The sequence below is a fragment of the Cupressus sempervirens genome, chromosome 3 (genome assembly GCF_028749045.1).
Source record: "Cupressus sempervirens isolate cs-2001-9-10 chromosome 3, ASM2874904v1, whole genome shotgun sequence".
NCBI lineage: Eukaryota > Viridiplantae > Streptophyta > Pinopsida > Cupressales > Cupressaceae > Cupressus > Cupressus sempervirens.
The window spans coordinates 929079203-929105514 of NC_143120.1; the positions used below are offsets into that span (position 1 = coordinate 929079203).

At 33.2% G+C, this 26312-nt stretch overlaps 1 protein-coding gene across 4 annotated transcripts in view; it reads right to left on the minus strand.

The window, feature by feature from the left end:
• Window positions 1-13107: 13107 nt before the first annotated feature.
• LOC149569791 (SNARE-like superfamily protein) overlaps window positions 13108-26312 on the minus strand; it is an 81707-nt gene continuing 68502 nt past the window's right edge. Inside the window, exons 2-6 of one of the 4 annotated variants that reach the window (XM_089822512.1) lie at window positions 23918-24003; window positions 23676-23734; window positions 13940-14031; window positions 13409-13518; window positions 13108-13197 (exon numbers count right to left, since the gene is read on the minus strand). In XM_089822512.1, coding sequence (XP_089678638.1) covers window positions 13426-13518; window positions 13940-14031; window positions 23676-23734; window positions 23918-24003 — 330 coding nt within the window. In that variant the 3' untranslated portion in view covers window positions 13108-13197; window positions 13409-13425. Of the gene's footprint in view, window positions 13519-13939; window positions 14032-23669; window positions 23735-23917; window positions 24004-26312 lie in introns of all 4 variants that reach the window. The other 3 variants (XM_089822513.1, XM_089822511.1, XM_089822514.1) reach the window with 3 other exon arrangements.

Here is a 26312-nt window from a genome sequence, read left to right on the forward strand (position 1 = left end):
TACAGCATCCTTTATTCAGTTCACATATTGTGCAACATTTTTACCTTATTTCATTATCATGTCATAATACTTACCTCCTAGACTTTCATCTTTGGCTCTTCTAACATTATCATCTCCCCCATGAACTAATTTCAACTTATCCCCACATTGACTTTGAATTGGTACAGTTCTTGATATCATCAAACGCAACAACATTAAAAGAAAATGTAATCTCAATTATCAAACTATTATGGTTTCTCTTTTCATTCATTTTCTCCACACTCAGGGGACCAACAAGTGTAGTATATTCATTTTCCAACCAATGTGTGACATTATCTCCAATAACAGAAAGATGAAACTTTATTTAGTCTTTTGATGAGGAAATGTTCTCTTGTTCAACTTTGGTACCTCTTTATGATATATCTTTGATCTTTACCTGAAGTTTCTTTAAACTTCTTTCTCCAAGCACTCGACTCTAACACCAAATTATTAGATACTAAGAGGGAAGGGTGAATTAGTTGTTTCCATTTATCATTTAGCCCCTTTCAAAAAATTTAGTACCAACTAAACATCATAAACATTAACTTCAATCACTCAGTGTGAACATCCTACTTAATATTTAACTTGTTCATTCACTTTATTCAAAACTATTAACAAACTATTCTTTGCATTACTGACTTACAATAAAATTCAAGTTATTACATATTGATATCTTAGTTATTACCGAGTTACAGTAAAATGTAAAACAAATTGAAACACAAATAGCACTCACATAATTAACACCATGATTTTAACATGGAAACCCAGTGAAGGGGGAAAAAACCTAGAAATGGCAACCCAAGAATTTCACTCTTTTGAAGTGATCTCTTCTAAGAGACAACCTTGTACAAGGTTACATACACATTGTTAATGTAACCTTGTTAGAGGATTTCACCAAAAGATCATCTACACCTTATCACTTCCTATCCTTGACTAAAAAGAGTGGCCTAATTCAAAGGACTTACAAGCACCACTAATCATGTTACCATATAGGATGTCATAGACTTGTTAGGTCCACTCAGTACTTCTAAGATTTTTTGCTACAATGGTTAAACAATAACAATCTAAAGTGATTTGTTAGAATAGCAACTACCTTTGCTTGTCTAAATCTTTGGTCTTTATCTTTCTCTATCTAATCTCTCTCTTGGACCTTCTTTCACTCTATACTTTGACTTGGTTGATTAACTTCTTCTCTTACTCCTTTCACTGCTCAGTTCACCTAGCTCAACACTTTACTCTTTTTCTTTCAACAACTCCATAGTTTTAAACGATTCAACACTTCAACATAATCTCTTTCTTACCAACAACATGAAATCAGCATCAACTTTGAACCAACACAAAAACCATCATCCTAAAAATGGCTTGTTCTCCTCCTTAAATAGTTTTCTCAATGCTTCCAAATCCTTCCATCTTTTTTCATTTAATCACCATCGTTAAGTGTACATTATAATAGAATTACTTCATACAATGAATTTAGACACATAGAAAATAAAACTTGCATAAAAGTTTGTGTCCATCCTTATCTTCATTCAATTTCCTTCATCAAATCCTTCTTGAATTTTTTGAGTTGTGGATCTTGCAAAAAACTTTGACTCATGTAATGTCCCCTTTTTAGCATTCATAGCATGATGTTGTCGTTAGCCTATTTCCCCACGGTCTCGTAGGCTAACCAGGACATTAAAGGAGCTTAGAGGCCATTTGGCCTAGATAGTTTCTGTTGCAGGTCTTTCTGAGGGGTTTTGAGGCAACTTTGGGCATACTTACTATTTATAGTAAGTCATCTTGGACATGGGCGGACATCCAATGGCAACGGTATGTCGATGGTAATTGTTTAAAATCGACAAGAAGACTTGTTTATCATTGATAAGATTTGTTATGCATTGATAAAGCTATTTTATAAAGTTAAATTTAAATATTTAACTTTATTAATGCATAGACTATAGTTTGTGAGAAATATTTAAATTAAAAGTCCCCTTTATTTTATAACACATTGGAGACATAAGTTACATAAAGGGAGTTATGTTTTATCCCACATTGAGAAAATGAAGGATGAAGCTCTTGTGATAACACTATAAAAGAAATGGAAGAGCTTCTTTTAAGCATGGTTGGAAATATCAAAGAAATTGGAAAATTTTTTGGAGATTATGTCTCAATAGTTTGGAGGACGAAATCCCTTCAAGCTCGAAATCTTGATGCCATTGAAAGATATGGTCTTGAGATTCAACATAGTAGCAGTCCAAAAAAGTGGAACCAAAAAAGCAGGCTAAAAAAGCGGATACGAAAAAGTAGTCTGAAACAAGCAAAACCGAAAAAGCAGGCTAAAAAAGCGAGTCCGAAAAAGCAGAACCGAAAAAAGCAGGCTGAAAAAGCAGTTCAAAAAAAGCAAAGCAGAAGGGGCAGCATAGAAGGAAATTATTACAGCCATCTACAACCAGGTTCTTTTGTTAGTATTATTTTTTAGGGTGTTATAAGCTTTCAGCTGTAAGTGTGCATTATACCAGCATTATCATTTTGTAATCCATGTAATTGCCAAAGTCTTGGCCATATTTCATGAGCATTGTAATTTTCATTGCAATTAAGAAGATAATAGTTGCTGGTGTCATTTAAGCAATTTAATATCATTATTTATCAGCTAGTTAGTTTGCATACCAACTGTTTGTAAAAATGTCAGTTGGTTGTAGATGTTCATTTCTCATGCTTAGATTATATATATGCATTGAATATTGTCAAAATTAGTAGCACACTCATGTTAGGTCATTGTGTAGTCCATTTGGAGTCTTCTAGCACAAGATTCTTATTGATGCAAATTGAAGAAAGAGTCATTTAAAGCAAGCTGAAATACTATATCAGTCATATGTCCCTTGCATGTGAATTGTTTGACAAAATTTTTTGAGCCTTCAATCAGCATTTTTGAGAGCAGATTTGAGGAGGGTTATTACAGTGGTATTAGAGCTTGCTTGCAAAGTGTTTGACGAAATGTCAAACCACTGAAGTATAAATATTTTTGGTGTTTGAAGAAGTTATAACCTATTGGGGTTATTACAACTCATGCCTTAGACCTTCTTGAACTTTCAAAAATTTCATTAAAAGTCAGCCTCATATTCCAATTTTCCAAACTTGTTCATTTAGTTGTTTCTTGGTAAACATAACATTTACTCAGGAAATATAACACTCGGTTAATATTGACTCACTTGAGAAACATTTTATTTTTCTTCCTCCTTTACTAATTGCTTAGACAATACTGTAGTCACTAGGCAAATACAATCTCCCTTCTTTAAACTTGTAACTCATGCAACCTTTTGTTCTTCAATATATTGCAAAAATATATGATTGTAAAACAATCAAACCAATAATGCATTATCATTGTCCAGCTCATTCAAGTATCCATTGAATACCTTAAATATCACTTATGTCTTCATCATACTTTCTTCAAATCCTCTTCATCAAATTAACGATATGGCACTTTACTGAGTTAGCATAATGTCTAGAAAACTACGACTTTGACATCAATGACAATACAACAACTAATCTGACGCTTTTACATACATTCATATCATCACCTTCTAACAATCTCCCACAATCAATTACATTATCAGTTGGGGCTAACAAGTGGATCCATCAACTATTGTAACATTTAACCCTTCAAATTATTGTTACTTTAATCATCTCTTCATCATGAACTTTATATTACTAAATTCATGGGTGACCACACTATCAACCAAAATTATCATTATTTATCTTGCAAGTACTCCTAGAGAAGAGGATATATTTTGGGGTTTCAAAGAGGGTGGAAAATGCACTCTCCTTGGGGGTTGTGAGCTCTTCAACAATATGTTCAAGAAATTCTTAAAATATATTTGGTTCATCATCTAATTTTAAAACAAAAAAATAATAACACATTGATGTCTAATGTATATTTCCTTTACCCAATCATTTGTATCAAGGGGTCTATGACACAATACAATTAAAAAAAAACATCTTTCTTACAAGTTTATTATTCGTCTCATTCATTTGTCTTGATTTTATAGGTAGTATCTCTTATAATGAGGTTTTTGTTGCTATGAATGCTACACTCTTAGAGGAGGTTTTTCCTTTGGCCATCAAGTGCTTCAATATCAAATATCTTTTAGTGACTTCTTACAAGAAATTTTTATCAAGCACCCCAACCAAACCAATGAGTGATTTATAACGTTCTTAAAAGAGAATTGTGATTCTCCTTTATGTTCACATCTAAAAATCACACGAATAGCCTCTAGATTTTTGTCACATAATGCTCAAATGTGCCTTCTTCTATCAATGATTCTATCTCCCTAAATTAAATATTTACATCCTTCTTATCAAATGCCTCGATGAATTTTTGACTAAATTCTTCTAGGTTAGTGATTGAACTATGTCCTTAAGTCATCTAGTCATGGTGCCACCAGTCATGGGGCACACCCTCTAAGAGTAAAGCCAAAAAATCAATGACTTATTTGCATAGGGTTCAAGGTGAGATATGTATTCTTCTTTTCTAGTCATGCCCTAGTTAAATGAATTCTTGATCCATTATGTGCAAGTTTGTTTTTCTTTCCTAAGAATTTTTGAATGTTTCAATAAGGATTCCCCTCATTTTTTGGATGTCCAAAATAATAAATCAAATTAACATCCTAGTGGATAGATAGAATCAGGGAATCATATTCAACATGAAACATTTCCAATTCATCTTCTTATTATAGATTTACAAGGTTTTTTTGAAAGAGTTTTTGTTTGTGATTAAAAGGGGGTAGATAACTAGAACAAAACTCGCAATCATTAAACATTGGACTATGAACAACAAAAGAGTGTTGTTCTTCACTAATTCTTCTTGAAAGAGAGTCAAGCAATCTTTGAGCAATATTCCTTTGTTGTGCAAAGGATTTCTTGATTGATTTGAATGAGAGATAATTAGGTCCTAAATCATGCATAAATGAACACATGAACTAATGAAATGACAAATAGACAAACAAAAAGCCATTTGAAAGTATAAAAATAGAATAGTAATAGAGAAATGCACATGTGATGATAGTTAGAGCTCAAAATGGTAAGTCACTATAGCTAGGAGTCATAGTCCTAGTAGTTGCCTAGATGAAAATGAATATTAGATACGATCTCAAAAGAACTTGAACTAGCTTGCCCCAAATCTTTAGGTCAAACAAGTAGGATTATGATGTGAGGCACCCTCAACCAAACCTTTTAATGTGAACTTTTATAGGAAGTCATATGTCATGTACTCAGTTTAAGATATAATAGATAATATAGTATTCTTGAATAAATAATGATAATAAAATCATATACTAAAATTAACATACAAAAACCTAACAATAAACTATTATTATTATAAAATACATTATTACATATATAATATATTATCAATAAAATAGAATTTAAAATAATTAAATAAGAGTAAGATTGTAATGAATGAATAAGTAAATAAAATGAACCATAAGAGAGAATATTGTAGAAACTATGATACCTTTCTAAAGATTTAGTAATAAATCATAATAAACATAAACTAAATAAGTAAATAATATAATATAGAATAAAATAAAATAACTAAATCTACTAAAAAGTCAAGAGATATGTAATAAGGAGATGAGATTCCTTCAAATTAAGATATAAAAAGGAGGAGAGTTCATTTGAAAGGCAGATGGGGGAAGGGGAGGAGATGATATGAGTTAAATAAAGATTAGAAAAGAGAAAATGAATGAGAAGATAACAAAGAAGTAACTTTTTAAAAGGGTTACAATGATGGAAGGATATGACTATTTGAAAGGTTGTGATTATGAATAGTTGACTCTTTGAAAATGTTGAAATTATGAAGCCCTGTAATTCTTTGAAAGGGTTGTAATTATGATGTGTTGACTTTTTCAAAGGATTGAGATTATGAAGGGTTGTGACTTTTTAGGACATAGATGACAAATAAAATAAGATATTTGAAACAATATTGAATAAGAAAAAAAAGGCGTAACAAAAGGAGAATATATAATATAAGAGAATGGTATCAATTCATATAAATATTTACAATCAAATAAAATATGGAAGGGCATGGATTTAGGTGAGCCCATTCAAGGGAAATGTAGGGGATTTGATAGAAAAATATTGTAGACCTTAAGGGATACCTTTCAAGGAAGATGACTAACTAATCAAGGGTCGGTCTTTAGAACATAGAGGGTCCCCCCAAAGGGTATGAAGTTCAACTTCAGTAACAATTTCAAAGAAGATGATAGAATAAAATGGAGGACCATTCTCCAAAATATAGGGGATCCTCCTAGAGGGTTAAGAAGCTTGATTTAAAGAAATCCTTAAGGATTATGTAGAAACAAGTGAATATATAAGTATTATTTATTATAATTAAATTTAAAAGGTTTTACTAACAAGTCTTTGTAAGTTAATCTCATTAAGAAACAACTTTAGGAGGAGGATATTACAATGGTACCAAAGCATGATCCTACCATCATGTAGGGTGGAAGAGGATATGGGAAAATAATTCATATGAAAGACTAATTTGGAAAGTCAATGGAGATTAGAAAAGGTTTGATCATAGCCATGACAACAATCTAAAAATTTGGACTAAAAGAATACATCTTTCAAATCAATAGTAGAAATTATCTAATTACTTTAGGACAAGAGGGATGGGCTATCATCTCCCCATTTTAACATAAAATTTTAATTATGATTAGATAATACAATACTTTTAAATAAAAAATGATAATAAAATAATTTATTAAAATATATAAAATGTAAAGTAATAATAATATATGCATATATTGTGTATATCATTAAAATAATTAAATAAAAATAAGATTAGAATGAATGAATAAGTAAATAAAATTAACTATAAGAAAGAATATTGTAGAAGCCATGTTACCTTTATAAATTCAATAAGTAAATAAAGAATAAAATAAATTAACTAAATCTAATGAAAAGTCAAGAGATGTAACTCCTTCAAATTAAAATATAAATGGGATGAGAGCTCATTTGAAAGAGAGGGGGGAAAGGAGGAGATAGGAGTTAAAGAAAGATTAACATAAGAGGAAATGAATGAGAAGAAAAAAAAGAAGCGACTTTCTTTCAAAGGGTTGCAGTGATGAAAGGATGTTCCTTTGAAAGGATTGTAATCACAAATGGTTGTGACTCTTCGAAAAGGTTATAATTATGAAGTGTTGTAACTTTGTGAAATGGTTGTAACTGTGGCATGTTGTGACTTTTCAAAAGAACTGTAATTATGAAGGATTGTGACTTTTCAAGACATGGATGGCAAATACAATAAGATTTATAAATCAACATTGAATAAGAAGAAGAAAGGAGAATTGTATCAAAAGGAGAAAATAGAATAAGAGAGAATAGTAAAAATTTATATAAATATTTAGAATCAAATAAAATATGGAAGAACATGGATTTAGGTGATCCCATTCAACGGGAATATAGGAGATTTGATAGGAAAATCTAGCAAACCTTAAGGATACCTTTAAAAGAAGATGGCTAACTAATCGAGGATTGCTCTACAGAGTAGAATGTGTCCTCCCAATGAGTTATAAAGACTGGCTTGAATAACAATTTCATGGAAGATGGTAGAATAATCAAGGACCATTCTCTAGAACACAAGGGATCCTCCTAGAGGGTTAGGAAACCTAATTTGAAGGAATCCTTAAGGATTATCTAGAAACTAGTGAATATTTAAATATTAATTATTATAATTAAATTTAATATTTTAATCTCATTGAAAAACAACTTAAGGAGGGGGGTTATTATGCCCTATATATATTCTCAATGCTCTCAGGCCTTCAAATATTGTCTAGAATCGGTATCTAAACTTGTAAATGCAAAAAGGAATAGGGACATGGTGTTATGGTTATATAAGGGCTTTCCTTAGTCAAAGCCCTATTTTGGTGATTTTCACTTACACAAATAGCCTAGTTATATCTGAAACAATTATGTATGCTCTAAACCTTCAGTGTGTCTAAGATCATAGAAAAGATAACACACGCACAAACATAAATAAGAGTTTTACTCAAGTGTATTATAATGAACCCTAGATGATGCAATCAAAGTGTTGCATGTATGTTGACTCAAGAATATATGAATTGCAATAAACACAAATCAATGATATAACTCAGATTTGAAACTAACATGTAGAAATGTAAGGACAAGATATACCAAACCTTTAGAGAGGGGTACAATCTAATAGTTAGTGATTCCCTATCATCCTCCTTGAAGTTTCCATAGTGATGAACAACAATTGATGAAGTCTTGACATTGTTACTCTATTTCTCATATTTGTAGACTTATAAACCCACGTTTGACATTAATTTTGTATCATAAAGACATCACAAAATTTGCATTCTAATTGATATAATGATTAAGGAAAGTAACTTACATGTATGAAAAGATGTTAGAAATCAAGTCTTGATCAATGTTATTGCAACGTCTCTTGATCAATGTTATTGCAACGTCTCTTAATGAGGCAATTAAATTGCTAACATTCTTACAAATAACATTGAAAAAATGGGCCCTAAAAACATTGTACAACATCAGACAATTCCAAAAAGCGTAGAGTGATCGGGGTATTGGTCGAGAAATGTTATGTTGGAAATATTATCACTGGTGTCAAAGGATTTTAAAAGCACGAACAATATTGTTAGTATAAGTCTCATCAATATCTTGTTAAGGTCACGGGCCACTAAATTGTAAAACAAGTCACAAAGTCAAGAAAGCAGTCAAGAGGGAGTATTTGAAGTCAATAGATATATTGGATGGGTTTCTTTGACAGCGCAATGATATATAGGAGTAAATTGCATGTAGCGGCAGTGTGTATATACAAATGGTAAAACATAAATGAAAGAGTAGTGCTTGATAATCCTATAATTAAGAAAATACTGGGGATATAAAATTGCCTCAAGAGTTTCAAACAAGGTTAAGATCGAACAACGATGGCATAAGAAACAAGAGTAGAGCACAGTAACTAATGATGAGAAACAGATTATGCCTTAGCAATGTGGAACTCCAATATAATCCACTAGAATAAAGGAAATTAGCAACGAATAAGAAAGGTTTCAATATGCATACAAGAAGCGATGCATGTGTGTCATATATTTTGTGGAAGAAAGCCTAATGAATTAAAGAAGTCAAACATGGGCAGGGGTTTCATGAAGAGGGCTTGAGCTCTATTTTTTAAGGAAAGAGAGGTCTCATGATATTTTTTGTGGGAGGTTAACGGATTATTTAGAATATTTTCCTCCAAAATAGGAGCCCCCATTTTTTAGCCCTCTCAATTTGAATAGATCAAAATGAGGTAGGGTTGGAAATAGCCCCACCAACTTAGAAAAATTTTGTACCACATGTCAACAAATAAAAAGAAAATTGAAAGTAAAGAAAGTTTTTGTTTTTTTATTTTATATCTTTTTCTAAATCCTTAATAGAAACTAAAAAATTTAAGCTATGATACACTTTATAATTCATGGGACCACTCAACTTTAAACATTCCTAAAAAATCTAAAGGGTGACTACTTTACTTTTTAGGAAGGCCCCCTCCATGGGACCCCAACCTTAATGTATTCTCTCTTAGTGGCCAGAATGGAGTTGAAGCATTGACATGAGGCTAAGCAAAGGCGATTTGGAATTTGTTAAATAAAATATATATTTTATTTGAAAAATCAAGAGTGATATTAAGAAAAAATATTTTTCAATCATTTTTTGAATAGTATTGTCTCTTAGCCAATTTATGATTGACTAGAGAGGGAGCAATGCTTATCTATAAAGAGGATGTCCAATTTGTGCATTTCTTTGACACCTATAAGGATATGTTGAACTAGAAGGAACTTGATGCCCTCAAGTAATTTACCAAAGACAAAGGCATTGACATCAATAAGGAGAATTGGGCTATCAAAGAGAAGAGATCAAGATGTCCCAAGCTAGGAGGTCACCCCGTAAACTCATCAATGTGTAGAACTACCTCATGGAGCCTTTGACACTGATCAAGCTAAGTGCAACAACAATATTGTCGGTGCATGAGATTAGTTGATACAAGTTGGTTTCAGTCTCGATATGTTGTTGCTATATAACCTTGTTTTGACAATTTAGTCTCATATATATATATATATATATATATATATATATATATATATATATATATATATTGAAAGTGTTTCAATCCTTCTTATAGCTATAGTTCAGAAAGACATTGTTGACAGTTAATTTTATATACAACCATGATACTCTCTGTGATAATTTAATCAAGTTTATCACATATCTTAATACCCCAAAAACAGTACTCTCTCTGTCTCTTCAATGCAAGAGGTTTGTAGATATGGAATTTAAAAATAAGATAAAGTTTAAAGTAGTGTGTTGAATAAGAATGAAGTGGGAGGAAAAGTAGTGTAATAATGCTTGAGAAAGAATGATATCAATGACAAATTGAGTGTGTGTGTATATATAAAGCAGTACATGCAAATGTAAAAGAGGATTTGCGCAGATATAAATGAGATATATATGTTGTATAGAAGAACATGTAGATATAAATTAAGAGAGGAAATATAAAAAGCAACATTGTCAAGGTGCAAAATCAGATTTATGTGAAGTGGGTTGGCGCTCACAAATTCAGGGTTGGTGTTTCCCCTGGGTTGGTGCCTACGAATTGCAAGAGTTGGTGCTTCCAATGATTTGGTGCTCATAGATTTAGAGGTTGATGCCTACAAACATTGTAAATAGAAATATATATAATAATAAAATTCTCATGGTTTTCTCATGCATTGAGTTTCCACGTAAACATTCTGTTAATGTGTTCTAATTGTTAAATTTAGTAATTATGATGAATAAAACTAAAATCAATAAAATGTTATTTGTACATTTTTAAAATACTTAAGTAATTAAACAATTGTATGTTGTATCCAAAGATATCAAAATGTTAGCCACCAACCACCGTATGTCACAAGGTATATTCAGAACATTCTCAACATTGGAGCAAGGTAAGTAGTACAATAAGATTCAATTTGACAAATATGATTCACTTTATTAAAAAAATTAACCTTAATTTTGTAAATTTTCATTTTTAACTTTGACTTTCAAAGGAATTTTTTTAGACCCGTGTCTTCTCTTAACACAATTGTCTTAAGACAACTTGTGAAAGTTTGTGAAGCACTTTCTCACATAGTCATCAGACCAAATCAGTCTACATTGAGGTAATCTAGCAGGTCAAGGGAAAAAAATATTAATCAAATGATCTTAGATGGCATTTGGTGAGTTCATGTTGAATATCTCCTCTCTTTTAGTAAGCACATATTGAATATGATACATTATATTAAAATAGATTGACCTTTTTGGAAGAGATGAATGATGGCATAGACTCAACGATTGGGAACATGAGAGCCACCGTAAAAAGAAAAATAGAAAAATCCTAAAAGAAACTTCACTACACAAAAGTCATTCAAAAGAAATGCAACAAAGAAATGCAACAAAATGACCCATCTGCTACTTGTTTATGCATTGAGTCCAAAATATTATGATGTTGAGCTCCTTTTTGTGTCAACAATAATTGCTCCATAATGATGTTGAAGTCGGTCAAGTGTACAAAGCTACACTTCACAAGCACTTTTTTTATTCTAATGTGCAAGATGTGAGGGGTTCATGAATTTAGAATACTCTTAGTAGCATGTATAAGGTTGATGATGCTCATAGTTAATAGTACTATAAAGTAACAAGACCAATCATTTACATGCCTGCAACCTCTCATGATAAAATATTTGATTGCAAGTTATTTAAAATAAACTTTTATTTTTAGATTTTATTTATATTTTATAATCCAATTTTGTTATTCTATAAATTTCTTTATTTGTCTTTAGATTGCTAGTTTATTTACAACTAAGACAAATGAGAGCACATGCTCCTCCATCCACCATAAAGCACAATTGACTACATTCAAAACACGACAAAGGACTTAGTGCATATGCTTCACACTTGTAGCTCCTCTCCTACAAGAAAGTGACTACAGAGAAATGGGATATTGAACCATACCATATTTGGGTGGATACTTCCACCTTTTTGCACCTGATGTTGAAGATTAGCCAACTCACAAGCATGAGAATGCTAGTATCAGTGCTACTGCCAATAACACTATTTGTAATTCTTCTAATTTACGAGTACCTACATCATCTAATATAAATGGTGGTGATAATATTTTTGAAAACCCATATGATCATTAATCAATGATGACTAATTGTTGATGTTCAACATTATTATTTTTTATTCAATATATAACATACATCACGACATTTGAGTTTGACTAATTGATGTTGCAATATTTTGTTCATTATATGGTGATTTTGCTTTCTATGCAATATATAATGTTGTGTGTGATGTATTTTGAAGTTAATTACTGCTACAAATTTTCTAGTTTTTATATGTTTTTGCATGGATGAACCCAAAACATACCCAAGCCTGCAAAAACAAAATTTGACCAAACCCACAAACCAAATGCCGAACCCAAATCTAAACCCCATAATCACTAACTTCAGATTTTAGCTCTCACTATTTTATGAATGCATAATCAGCTAAAAGAATGGCAGGTGATCAAATGCCCAAAAAACTAAGTCTTTTGATGATTTCAGACACTCCCTCAGAAAGAGTTTACCTAGACAAAATTATCCAACTTTCAGTTGCAAAAGCATTGTCAGAAGATTGATAACAAGTGAACGAAGCCTTTTGTGAAACATGACGAAGCTAGTAAACCCAACTGATTGCATTAATGTAAATCTTACCGACATGACAGTTTTATTAATCCAAATAAGAGACCCCAACCCTGCGGACAACTTTCTCAAGTACCTTGTTGATACTGTATGAAAACATGACATGAATACACATGCAAATGAATATTATAAAGTACAACAGAAAAGTTGATGAATATAGCATTCATCTTACAAGATCAGAGCCCTAAGATGAATAAGATACTCAAAGGGCACATACTTTGTATTATAGATTAACTGCTTGGGAATAAGATTATTTGGACATTGACATCGTTGAGGAATTCAAGCAGATTTTGTAACCCAAGAGAGGGGAAATTATAATTGCTATACCAACTTTTTAAAAAATTTACTGCTGCATTGATTTAAACAATTTTGCACCTCAAATCAACCGTCAAAGATGAATATATCCCAGGTACACACTAACCTGTGAGGAATGTATCTAGATTAATGTGCCTGTTGGTAATCGATAGAACATGACAAGTAACTTATAAGAGACTAAATATATCGATGTAAAGAAAAGCAGTACCCTAATGTTATTACAAAATTCTCCAATTTCTGAAGAAAGAAATTGACTTTTAAAAAATAATAATGCACATTATAGAAAAGTATGAGCATCCAGAGCATATTTGAACAACCTAGATCATATGATGAACTATAGATACTTCCTAGCAAGTGCACGAACTTTAGTGTCGAAGTAAGGTGAAGTTATGCGTGAGCCTGGCAAATACAAAGGATTCAAAAGAATCTGCCAAAAAAAGACCCAACAATATTAATAAAATGTGATCTGATATAACTTTGAAAATTCTATAAGAGATCAAAATTATAGTTTATCATGGATGGAAATAAACATATTAATGAAGATCAAGTTCAAGATTTTGGAAAAAGAAATAGACACGTTTTCAACATTAATCTGCTACACACATCTTGAATTATGGGTCTACACTTCTAAACTTATATTCATTGTTATATATGATTTATTTTTACATTTGTCATTGCTGCTATGTTGTTCTTCCAAATGTTAAGTGAAATGTTACATCTTCCACAGGAAGACTTGACAAATTTTAAATTTTTTATATGACATTCAAAAATTACATGAATCACAAAATTTTCTTAACAAAACAAATAGATATTCCTTAGTTGCTCAAGCTGATAAGCCAAAACGTTACCTTTATGTAGAGCTCATGAACCTCCTGAAAAAAGTTTTTGATTCCATCCTCATTGCGAGAATCATGCAGCAACATCAACCTGGTATGTGTAACTGATCAAAGAAACCAAACTAAGCCAGTTTGGCATGAGTGAAAGTAAATAAAGAAATTCTAGTCAGTAATATTGATCCTCTGCGGAATTCATGATTATAGAGAGAGTACAATCTCCTGATAACATCCAGCCAATACTTTCTATTATCAGCATAGCAGATGCAAAATACCAAAAGAACCCAATCACTACTGATTCCTCTGCTTCATTATTCCTTGTCATGCAATTTTAACATTTGATTTATCTGCAGTGCATAGTTATATATTATTCACCAGTTATGTTAAATCAAGTCTGTTTTTAGAGGCCATATTTTATGAGTAGTTTTTTCTCAATAACTCACTGTTTGCAGGTGATGCTAACAAGGATAAAGCACAATAACTTCTCATCACATCATCCAACCCAGTAATAATATAGCTCAAGTGCACTAAACCACAAAGTTTACCCCACAATTAGAACCGTATAACCTGCTACCCCTTGAAAAGCCTTTAGCAATTTTTGTGCCTTATGAAGCATTTGTTGTCTTTTTTCAAAAATAATCAGCATTTCAATGAGATGTCATTTATCTTTTCTGTTTAATCAGTAAAAGCCTTAAAGAAAAATTATATTAATAATTATATGTCTGAAATATACAGAGTAAGCATAATATTTTTAAAATCGAATTTTCAAAATCATTTTCAACTTCCTATGAGGACTGTTGAATTCACTTTGTGCCAAGGTCACTCGGAGATGGGGCTACTTGGAGGCCTCTAGTACTGGCATTGGTACCAGTACGGCTTTTTTTCAAAAAATGGTGGACATGGGTACTCAGAGACAACAAGTCCTTTCTACTCGTAATTAATAATTTCTAAGAAATATGACAGATTCATAACATAGTGCTTTGAAAACAAGAACAATGGAATGTTTTAAGTATGAACATTGAACATTAAAACCAAAGGCAATACTAAAGAGTCAAAGACTAATAGTAATGCCATTTACTCATTCAGTCATTTAATAGTGTCATATAGAGTCAAATGGTTCAAAACTCACATTGCATATCTGATTCCCAAGTATCGCAAATGATCATATCAGATTAATAATCGCCGATATCATCATTACATATTGAAATTTGAAATAAAATGTCAAACAATGAAAGCAATGAAAACGCAGCCCATCAAAGTTTCAAACAAAATGCAAACTAACATAGACAAAATGTGGGGATAGGAAATAAAGTTTTATAAACCTTCCCTGTTGAAATCTGATTGAAAAGATCACTGGAAAAGAGATTGTTAAGAAGGAGATTGTTGAAGAAGATTATGTGTTTCAATCATTGGTTTGTCACTGATGTCAAACCTACTATTTGCTAGTAAGACAATTGCTTATAAGATTCAAGTACTATCACTTAGTTGATTGATGAAGAGGATTTGATCAATGAGATGTAACAAAAGCATCTAGAGGAAAGGTTGAGTTATGATTATGTAATGAAGTACAAGGATCAGTTAAGATAGTGATGACATGATGTATTGATGATCTACTTGAGGTTACAAAATGGCTAGCTGCACTTAGAAATTTTAGAAGAATAAGTTAAATAAAATGTCTGCCAAGCTTGACCGAGTGGATAGTAGGTGCTGAGCAAAGTTAGTGCAAGCCGAGCAAAAAGTCAGTTGGAGCCGAGTGAAAGCAAATTCTAGTGGATGCCAAGCAAGACAGTTGATACCGAGTAAATTTCAGTTGATGCCGAACACCAGTAAAATCTAGTTGATGCCGAGTGATTTTACAGTTGATGCCAAGTAACACGAGTTGTGCCGAGCATCAGAAGGTTGATAATGCCAAGCTACTGCATTATGATAAAGATTGAAAATTCGCCAAATCCAAACCGACAAGTTTGCTTTCTTGGAACTTGTGAACCAAGAGGAAGATAAGATTGATGGCCTGGTGGCACAAAATTTGAAGTAAACCGTTTTGAGGCGAATTCAAATGGATTCTAGGAGAAGTTTCTAGAAAAGACAAGATATGGGGTAGATACATTGTATTCTACCTAATCCATCCAAAACCCTAATTTGAACGATGGATAATGAGCGGGAAAATATTCTAATTTCCTTTATATAGGAATGTCTGGTCATAAAGCAAAGAGGTTAGAGAGGTTGGTGTCATGTGCGAGAACCTAAGGAGGAGAAAGAATTAAGGGTTTTGCTTCATCAAGTGACCCAAGAGAAGAGTCTGCAATGGCATACCAAGCAAGAAGGCTTAAGGAGATGAATGCTTGAAGGGTGAACAAGCTGTCAGAGCCGCAAAGTATGAAAGCCAAGCAGAATTGAGGACTGAACAAAGATCTGTAGATCAAAGCTCTACTGGTACTCTTTAAAAATTGTACCAGTCTAGGGTAAATCCTTTGGATTAAGGTTAACCTAACAATCATTGGAAAATCCTTTAACAGGGTGGCATTCCAAGTGAATGGCCTAAAGTCCTCTAACAAGGCTCACTTCTAACAGGGTGATTGAAATCCCTTAACCGGGTCACATTTAACAGTGTGTATTGCAACCTTTAACAGGGTTAGCCTTTTACAGGGCATCACTTTAGAAGAGTGAAAAGGAGTAGCATGTTACTAATGGTTTTTCCCAAATTGGGTTTCCACATAAATCATTGTGTCAAGTGTGTTGATGAATGTGTTGTGTTTCATGCTTTACATTTATGCAAGTTGATTTGACAGTGACATACAAGTTTTAGTAAATACACAATGAATGCATGCATGGGATAAATGTTTTATGGGTTCACTGGATTGTGAAAAAGTTTTATTTTATACATTTAGACCTTAAATAACTGATTCACCCCCCCTCTCAGTTATTCTAAAGTAATTCCAGCATTCCCTTCAAACATTGTCTCCAGTAAGGCCTTCGTCTCAATCCAAACGGGAAGTCTTAGACCAAATGGGAAGCCATCAAGCTTCCGAATGCCTAAAACAACGGTGAAAATAAAATATTTTGTTTTTAATTTGCCTCTCTAGAGATGTATGGGAGACTTATAATTTTGTAGCTATAGACTTGGGGACTTCAAGAGACTTTGACATGAAATCTCCAGACATTTTTTAAGACTTTGGAGACTCGAAGGAGACACATCTCCCAGTAACAATGCTTTATGCAAATTTCTTGAGCCAAGTATGACTATCCATCACTATAGTTAAAGTGGAAATAGGGCCTAAGGGTTTCCTAGTTTGTAACACAAGTTAATGAACCCTATTTCCCTCTATCACATTTTGGTGAACCCGAAATCTCTCATACTTGCTTCTGATTTTCATTTTCAGACCTGACTTGTGTGCATTCCATAAGACCATATTTGCAATCATTCTTGAGATATATCATTTATAGACTTAGTATATACATTTTGAGGTCTAGTTCACCTATATCATATTTTGATCGACCCAATGTTATTCATCCTTATTTCTAATTTTCATTTTCAGATCTGATTTATGTGCATTCCATTAGATCATTTTTGGAATCATTTTAAAAATATATCATTTATACAATTGCACTATTCATGATGGAATTCACTAAATCCGATTGGTTTTCTATTTGATGTGGACTGCATTGCTTCTTAGTTATATTTACCAAAATCATGTGTGAGATAATGGCTTCCTTCATTTCATGTTTATTGCATTCATTCATGGCACTCATACATATTGCATCATAATGCTTTCAAAGATATTTCCAACTTGCAAATCAAACCTCAAATCTTTTATTCATATTTTATGATGCCGTATGATAGCATTTTTAAGGAAGTTCTTGGAATGTGTAGATCACATTAAAAAAATTGTAGAAAATGACAATCCTAGAGATATGAGTGAAATGAATCACTCGTGTATCACTCCTTGGCTACATTTTGTTAATAAGGATAGAATCAATGCTCCTATCAATGATCTCTAATAGAGATGCAACATTTAAAAAGTGGCCATGGATCCTCTCCTCACAAAGGTAATTTAGTGCAAGAGAGACAAGCTAAACATGCTAATCTTAGTACATCAAACCTCTCTAGGTCCTTATTCTTCTAGATCTTTACTGAACCATCAACATATTCTAACACAAGATCATCTTATGCACTTTATTCAAGATCTATCTCCTAACATAACATTAAGCAAAGATAAAGATTTAGATGAGCCTAAATTTCCCAACCTACCAAGGTGGATATGAATGATGATGATAAGATGAATCTCCCTATAAATATCAATCCTCTTCCTACTTATCCTTACACAACACCTTTCAATAAACTCCATGATGAAAGTCTTGCACATTCAAAACTAAAGGCATACTATGAAATAGGTTATGACATTACCTTTAATCAAGGCTAGAGTAGATAAGGCCTTAAAAAAATGGAATGAGGAAAAAAGGTCCCTATAGACCCTCCCTCACAATGCACTAGAGAAGGTTTAGGATTTGCAACTCAAGAAAATATTGTCCACAATAGACCAAATACAAGTGATTCCTCTTCTACCTGATATCCTCAACATCAAAACCATTTAAATACCCAATGAATATCCTCCACCTCCCTTCCACATCTTTTACCGCAAGAAATGAACATTTCTCCCCTTGAGGATCATTTGAAGTTAGCAAAAAAGATCTTTTGGAGACTTGAGTATGACAAAAACATCAAATTCCTTTTTTGCAGTTTTCCAAAGAAACAAAAATCAAAGAATAATGGCGTACATTGTCTTTTTCATCACAGTTATTTTCATTCTCTTGCTGATTGAATTGAATTTAAATAATTTGTTCAAGATTTACATGATATAGCTCTTATTAATATTCAAAAGATCTCATACTTTTTCTCAATCCCAACACCATGTCTTAGCACTCCCTTCACCTATCGTGTTGCTCCACACTAAGTAACATTAGTAGCTTAGCATATTTGGGGGCTCTTTGACTTGCATAACAGTACAATTTCATCTACAATCTTACTTTGTAAGAAACATAATGGTCGTTCTTATCCTTTTCTTGACACTTGGAAACAAGAGAAGTGTTTCAATCTTCTATCCTTCCCAAGGTTTCCCTTTCCCTTTGTTTAGTTGTATTTTTTGCAATACAACCTTTCTTGTATAGAATTAGTTGATCTGCTCAAGGATTTTCCCTTTCTTAAGGGTATACTATTATAAATGATCTCATTTGAGATAAGACAGTGTGTTATCATTCATCAAGAATACCTTTACCTAGCAATGGGCAAGGTATGTATTCCTATTGCCCTTCTCCTCTTACCAATGATGTTATTCTTGTCAAAGATATCCTCGTAGAGGTAGATATCTTTGAGTAAATATCTCTTCCTCCTCTCCTTGCACATCCCTCAAGAGAATCCCTTTACACTAGTTGCAAGATATCTTTCTACAACTATCTCTTCTTTGCCTCAAAAGAGGTATGCCCTCTTTGGCTTGGGTTGCATGTAAATCATTGCCTAAAGGATATCTCCTTGGTGTTGACGGTATTTATCATTGTTCTTTCCCTTAAGATAGCCTCATAATCCTATTTTGTCATCTTAAGGGAGGGGCATATATGTGGCTTCCTTGTTACTCATGTTGCAAGATTTCCTTATGAAGGACATGCTTTGTTTGGTTATCTTTATTCAAATGTTACACAACAAACAATGCATTTTGTTGGTTAATCTTTTTTCAAAGTATTTTTAGGATGAATTGACTAGCATAGCACAACTTGCTAGACCATTTGACTCTCCTTGGCACTAATTTGTGAATTTCCTTGCAAACACTACTTTTCTTAGTTACCCTTGGCACCGATATTTCATGATGAGTTGATTAAAATAACACAGCTTGCTAGAACCTATTTGCAGATTTCTTTCCAGACAATATTTTGATTGGTTATCCTTGGCAGCGATATTTTTAGGATGGGTTGACCCATTTGACCTTTGCTTAATGCCAATATATTTAGGATGAGTTGACTAGCATAACACTTGTAAAACCATTTGGCTCTCCTTCGCACCAATTTGTGAATCTTCCTTCCAATAATGTTTTTCTTGATTATCCTTGACAATGATATTTTCAAGATGGGTTGACTCGCATAACACACACTGCTAAATTATTTGACCTTTCCTTGGCATCGATTTTCAAGATGAGTTGACTAGCACAACAACTTGGTAGACTATTCAACTTTGTCTTCATGGAACTCTCTCTTGGGATGAGTGGAACTAGTATTAAACAACTTGCTAGACTATTTTGACTCTTCCTCCTCTCTTCACACGGATCACAAAACATAACACAACTTGTTATCTAGTAGAATGGATTACCTGGCACAACACAACTTACTAACTTGTGGAATCCATGTTTCCTTTCTCTCTCCTCTATGAGCCCCTTCCATAGCATACATTGCTAGTTGGTTGGATTATGGTCTCTTATCTTATCTTTAATATATGCTCTTGCTTTTTTAATGTGACCACTTGTGTTGTTGTACTAACATTCCAAGAACGATATTAATGGTTCAAAGGGTAGTTCAAAATATCATTATTGACAACTTATTGCCGAGGGCAAAAAGAAAAAGTTAAGAAAAAATATTGTGGATAAGTCAGAAACTTCTCGAGAAAACATTGGTAGCTTAAAATTTGTTTTTTGAATCCTAATGGAACCTTCTTTCTCCTCTTTGCCCTTTCTCTTCTCTCTATTTCTATTTTTTCAATAAATAAAATGTGTTTTCCCTTATTTGGGCCATCAGGCAATAAGTTTTCTATTTATCACAATAAAATAGAGAAGTATCGCCAATATTTTACCAAGTTCTCTATGATATTTTGAAACTTCTTTGCAATGACTTACTCAAGATAAGTTGACGTTACTTGCCGAGAGTCAAAAAATATCGCGATAAGTAGACTTATACATTTTGATTACCAAGGTCTCTTCAACTAGTTGACTTGGAGAATTTGTTTTTGGTACTAACCACTTATGTGTGTCTTTTGATTTTGTCTGTTTTTTGTTATTCTTTGTTTCATGTGTCTCTAAATTTTATCCCTATATAATTCATGCTTGCTTACGCCTCATTTTGTCATTTGTGGCTGTACATACCTGATCATGTTTTATTTTGCTTGCAATGGCTCAAAAACAAACATTTCCACTGCATTTTAGACCCTTGGTCCTTGACCTTTGCTTGAGTCGAGAGGTCAAAGCTGCCAAGGACATCCTTATCCTAGGACAAGGTTGCCCTTTCCTAGGACAAGGTTACCAAGGGCAACCTTGACCCAACTCAGGGTTGCCCAAGGATTTTCCCCAACAATAGCAGCCAAAATTCAAATCATTTAAAGGCTAAGCTTGTGCGAGCGGCAAATCATCTTCCATGCCAGCTTGCTTTGAAGTTACAAATACATTTCATGGGGAGAGGTATAAAAGTAAGCTTAACCTCCTCTTTTGCATCCAATCATCTCAAGTAAGCTCAAGCATTCAAGTTCAAGCACTCAAAGCAATGTTTCATCCTACCATATTCTTCAAATCTAGCACTTTGGCAAGTTACAACAACCTTCATGCAAGCATGTGTTTCTGATTGATTTCCTTTTAGATCTTGTCAAGTGATGTTTTTGCATCAACACTAGTGATCACATTCAAATAGCATTGCATCAACAAAGTTATAGCACACCTTCAATTCAAGCATATTTCAATTCAATTTCCTGGTTAATTCTAAAACTGGGGTTTGACCTAGGAAAACTTCAATGAACCCAACAACTTCTTCTCTTTCTCTGTGCAGATGACAAGCTCTAAACACACAAATTTGGGTTCAGACTAAGGAGACAGACCTACAGATCAGTCATTTGCAGAATTGAAAAAGCATGTCTAGATCACCTCAAGTGAAAAAGTCCTGAATGCTTATGATTAAACTTTTGGGGAACCATCTGAGCAACATCCTGATCCCAGATTTACCAGTTCTGTCTGCATTTGATGCTTCCGGGTCTAGGTCACCCAAAGCAAAACAGTCTGTGTATTTCTAGCTCAGATTTTAGCAGTAGTTTCCTTTCTACCTCTAATTTCTAGATTCTGTTGTTTGCATATCTGATTCTATAACTCTCTATATGGTGAAAACTTTCCCTTTCCCACCTTTAGCCCTAAACCCTCTATTCATCATACAAAACTTTAGTATCATTTTCCACTTCTCACAAGGACTGCTGAATTCACTTTGTGCCCAATCACTTGAGCCTAGTGGATCACTCTCCATCAATATAATTGAAGTGGAAATAGGCATAGTCTCCTAGCTTGCATACACAAGCTAGCAACCTATTTCTGTACATTACAAGTTGTAATATAGATCACTGCAAAGCAAGACAAATTTAGAGTACGAGACCCTCCTTATGCAAGTAATCCACAACGAGTTTGTTTTCTCAATATAATTTTTTTTTAAAACAGTACAGACCTACCCCTATCTGAATTTAAACATTTCACTTTCATAATAAGCCATACTGGGATGGATGAAATCAGTAAACTATCTATTGCTTAAAACTGAAGCAATAACTACAAACTGTACACAGACTGACTCATGAGAGATGGGTTCTTGCGGAACACTCATAATCTATAGGTCGTGAAGATTAATACAATCATATCACAGCTGATCTCTCCAAAATGATTTTTCCTGCTAATGTGCTGCAGAGAGAGAAAATGTTAAAATGTGAAGCAAGGAAGATATAGTCAATCATTTCTAAGCTTAAATTCTTGCGAAAGATTCTGCAGGCAGAGTAGAAAAACATAGTTTAAGAGTGTTTGTTTGCTGTATTTTCTGGGTAGATTGTGTTCCAACTTTTGCATCAACATTTCGAATCACACTCTGTGATCCATCATCAGGATGAGAGAGCTAAAGGAGAAAAGGTAGGGACACTGGAACAAAAGCATGGAAAACAGCAATGAAGACGACTTGAAAATAAGGAATGGCTCCATCAGCCACATTGTAAGAGAAGGCCCATGAAATCAACTGCCTCTTTTTATCATCTCAAAGCCTAAATAAATACTACAAGAACCAAAGTTCCTGTAAAGAGTGTCACTCCCAGAAATGCCATAGAGGCTGCTTTCAGCATACAAGAACTCAAAGATAGCTTTAGTGAAGCTATTCCAGACTCCAAGGTCTGAACAAGAGATTGGAGCAGGGAACAGAAGAAAGACAAAGGGATCATTAGGAAGGAGCAGAGATGGGGCTAACTAAAGCTTGTAGCACATTTAGGGGGACCTCTCTCAGTAGAGAAAATCATATCTCATACAGTGGTCTAGGAGCCCAAGTGTAAAACATCATTTTCACAGCCAAATGCCTCTCATGGACCAATCAGCATAGGCACAAAGCATTAGATTTTTATCTTTCTGTTTGTTTTAAATGGTTTCAGTATATAGGATTTAATATAACAGCTGTCATAAGTTTTGGATCAAGGTAAAAACAGGTTTTGAGGGGAACCAAAACAGCTGTCATAAGTTATTACAATATTAGATAGGTTATTTTTCTTGATAGGCTTGCCAGGCTTTCAAAGCCCAATGTGTTGTTCACGAGTATGGTTATAATAGGAAAATTAACTCCACCAAACTATTCCAGACGATGAAAAAGGAGTTTTGAACTTGCCTTGACATTTTACTTTAGTCAAAAGGCTCAGAAAACCTCTCATTTCTATAGCAAAAATAAAGATCACAATAACAGAAACATAAGAGACATACTGCTTAATAAAGGATATGACCTGCAGTTACATATACAGATACGACCAGATCACTGAATCTGTCAACACCCTTTAAAAACCTGCATTAAGAACAAAAAGATAAAGCAGATAAATTTCAAAAATGAAATGGATATCAATGAGGTTATAAATGAGCATCACTTTCTGAATAGGTGGGTGCTATGGTTGGCCAAGATTTTTGTATTGAATTAATGGAAGATTTGCAAAATGAAGAACACATTAAATAAGTAATGTCAGTAAATCACATAGCACTTGTCGTCCATTGGAAATCTTGAACAATGTCCAAAGCTGCATGCAATATAAATTGGTGTTGATGTGCAGCTTCCTCTTTCTGTCAATTCCAAATATTTTCAGATTAGGATAAGAATAATTCACAAACAATTCAAACAGGGAAAAGCCACAAACAAAAAACACTACTTCTGTTATCATTTTAGCAAGTTATTCATACTTTCAATTAAAGCAAATATTCTAGTTAAGGACGAGGTCTGCATTCCACAATAAACATTCCAATAACTTAATAAAACGTTCTTCTATTTTGTGGATTTGTAAACCTGTTACTTGAATGGAATCCTGCTTTCCATGTGTATCTTAAATAGGTTCAGAACTGGTGCTTTGACCTTAGCTTATCCCTTACATGTAACCTTCAAGCTAAGTTCAGTTTTAGCAAACAACCAATAAAATGTTCAAAATGTATCCTACTATCTGTGTTATTTCAGTTCAGCTGTAATCATTTCCCTCTTTGATATTCAAATTCGTATTTCCCTTTAAAATTAATCAATACATGATAGCTAGCTAGAAGTTGATGAAGCATAAACATGTGAATCCCAAAAGGACAAATGTGAGCACAGACCATATATAGTAATATACGGTATAAACAAATCAAAGGCTGAGAGCTGTCAATCTTTATAAAACATGGCAGACAAATGCCATTACTGTATAAACATCAACATCAAGCATACAATATTCATGCACCTTATCATATTATGATGCAGATTGAGGAGAAAATTGTGAATGTAAGAAAAAAATTGAGAACTCACAATTCTAACAAGTTTCTTAAAAATATTTTGTTTGAAGCATTTAGTCAAGGTTGCACGGGGAGGGGGAAACTTGGGTACTTAGGGTACTGGTACAGGTACTTCTATTTTCCGATATAAGGGATGGGGGTACTTAGGCACTTCAAACTTTTTTTTCTAATATAATTTAATATTTATAGAATTAGAAAATCTAAAATTATGAATCATGACAATGGTTTATTAAAACAAGAACAGTGATAAAGTTTGCAAATGTAATGCATTGTTTTCAGTTTCAGATTAGTAATATGTTTGTAGCAATAATATGTGATAAATATTTAGATGCATAACAGAGAAGGCAGAATTTAGACATCAACAAGAAGACCATAAATCATATAAGAAAGACATATTGCAAACGATAAACTTCTGACTTGAACACTAACAAGGTTTAATATTGATGAGTATTGTATAAAAGTTTCAAACTGATTACATATTGAACTAAGCTCAATAAACAAGAAGCTGATATGCCAACAAAGAACAGAAACAAAATCAGAAATCTTAATCAAGGTCCTTACCTCTGATGCTCTCCACTAACTACCTGATACTTGGGGTACGTGTACCCAGTACTTGGGTATGTGGGTACGTGTCCCAAGGGTGTGGGTATGCATACCCATGCAACCTAGCATTTAGTTAATATAAAAGATTTTCCTTTGAATCAATAAAGATATGCTTGTCTTTGATATTCATTGTTTTATTTTCATAATGAGATTTACAGACATCTCAAACCTGATGAACTCACATACCATAGCAGTCAATGTTGCAAATGCTTTAGTGCCTGATAAATAACATTTTTTGTGCATCAGTTCTGATGTTGAACATTTTCTTTCCATCTGTTTTAAAGAATAGAAATTAAGGTCACTGCGAGCAGAAGCATTCGTTTCTTCAACACAAAAAGATTGTTTAATGCATGAACAGTGACACTTACTAAATATATCTAGATGCTTATGAAAACAGTTTATCTCGGTTGGGCACGTAAAATGCATGATACACTGTGTCATTAGATACTTCAAGAAGCCATTAAAGAAATATGGCATGGAGCTCTGCACACACGCCCTGTTGTGGACATGGATCCATTAGGTTCTTTTAAGTTCTTAGGTTAGTTTAGGTTCGTATTCTATTTGTCATTCCACGTTTGGAATGCTTTTTCTTAGGTCTTCATTCTCTCTCTGCATCTATAAATCAGCACTACACCTTGCACAAGCACACATTAGGCCAAGAGTAACATGAAAACTGCCTAGGACGGGAATCGGACAGAATAGTAAAGATAGGAAGTCATTAAAAGGTCTTTGCAATCAATGAGTAACCAAGCAATGAGGATTGGGAGCTATTCCCGAACAAAAAAGAAGTGTAGAGAATGAAAAAGGCATTCAAGATGAAGTAATTTGGGAAAATATGAATAATCACAGTTGATTGGAAACTGAACAATGTTGAGTATCACAAGATATTGGCAGAGATGCAAAAACTTCTTTATGATGATGAAGAAATGGAGTTGAAACAAAAATGAATAAGTTTTCATCGGTTCATCAGGACTAAGATTAGACAGAAATTGCACAAAGAAGACAATATCAGG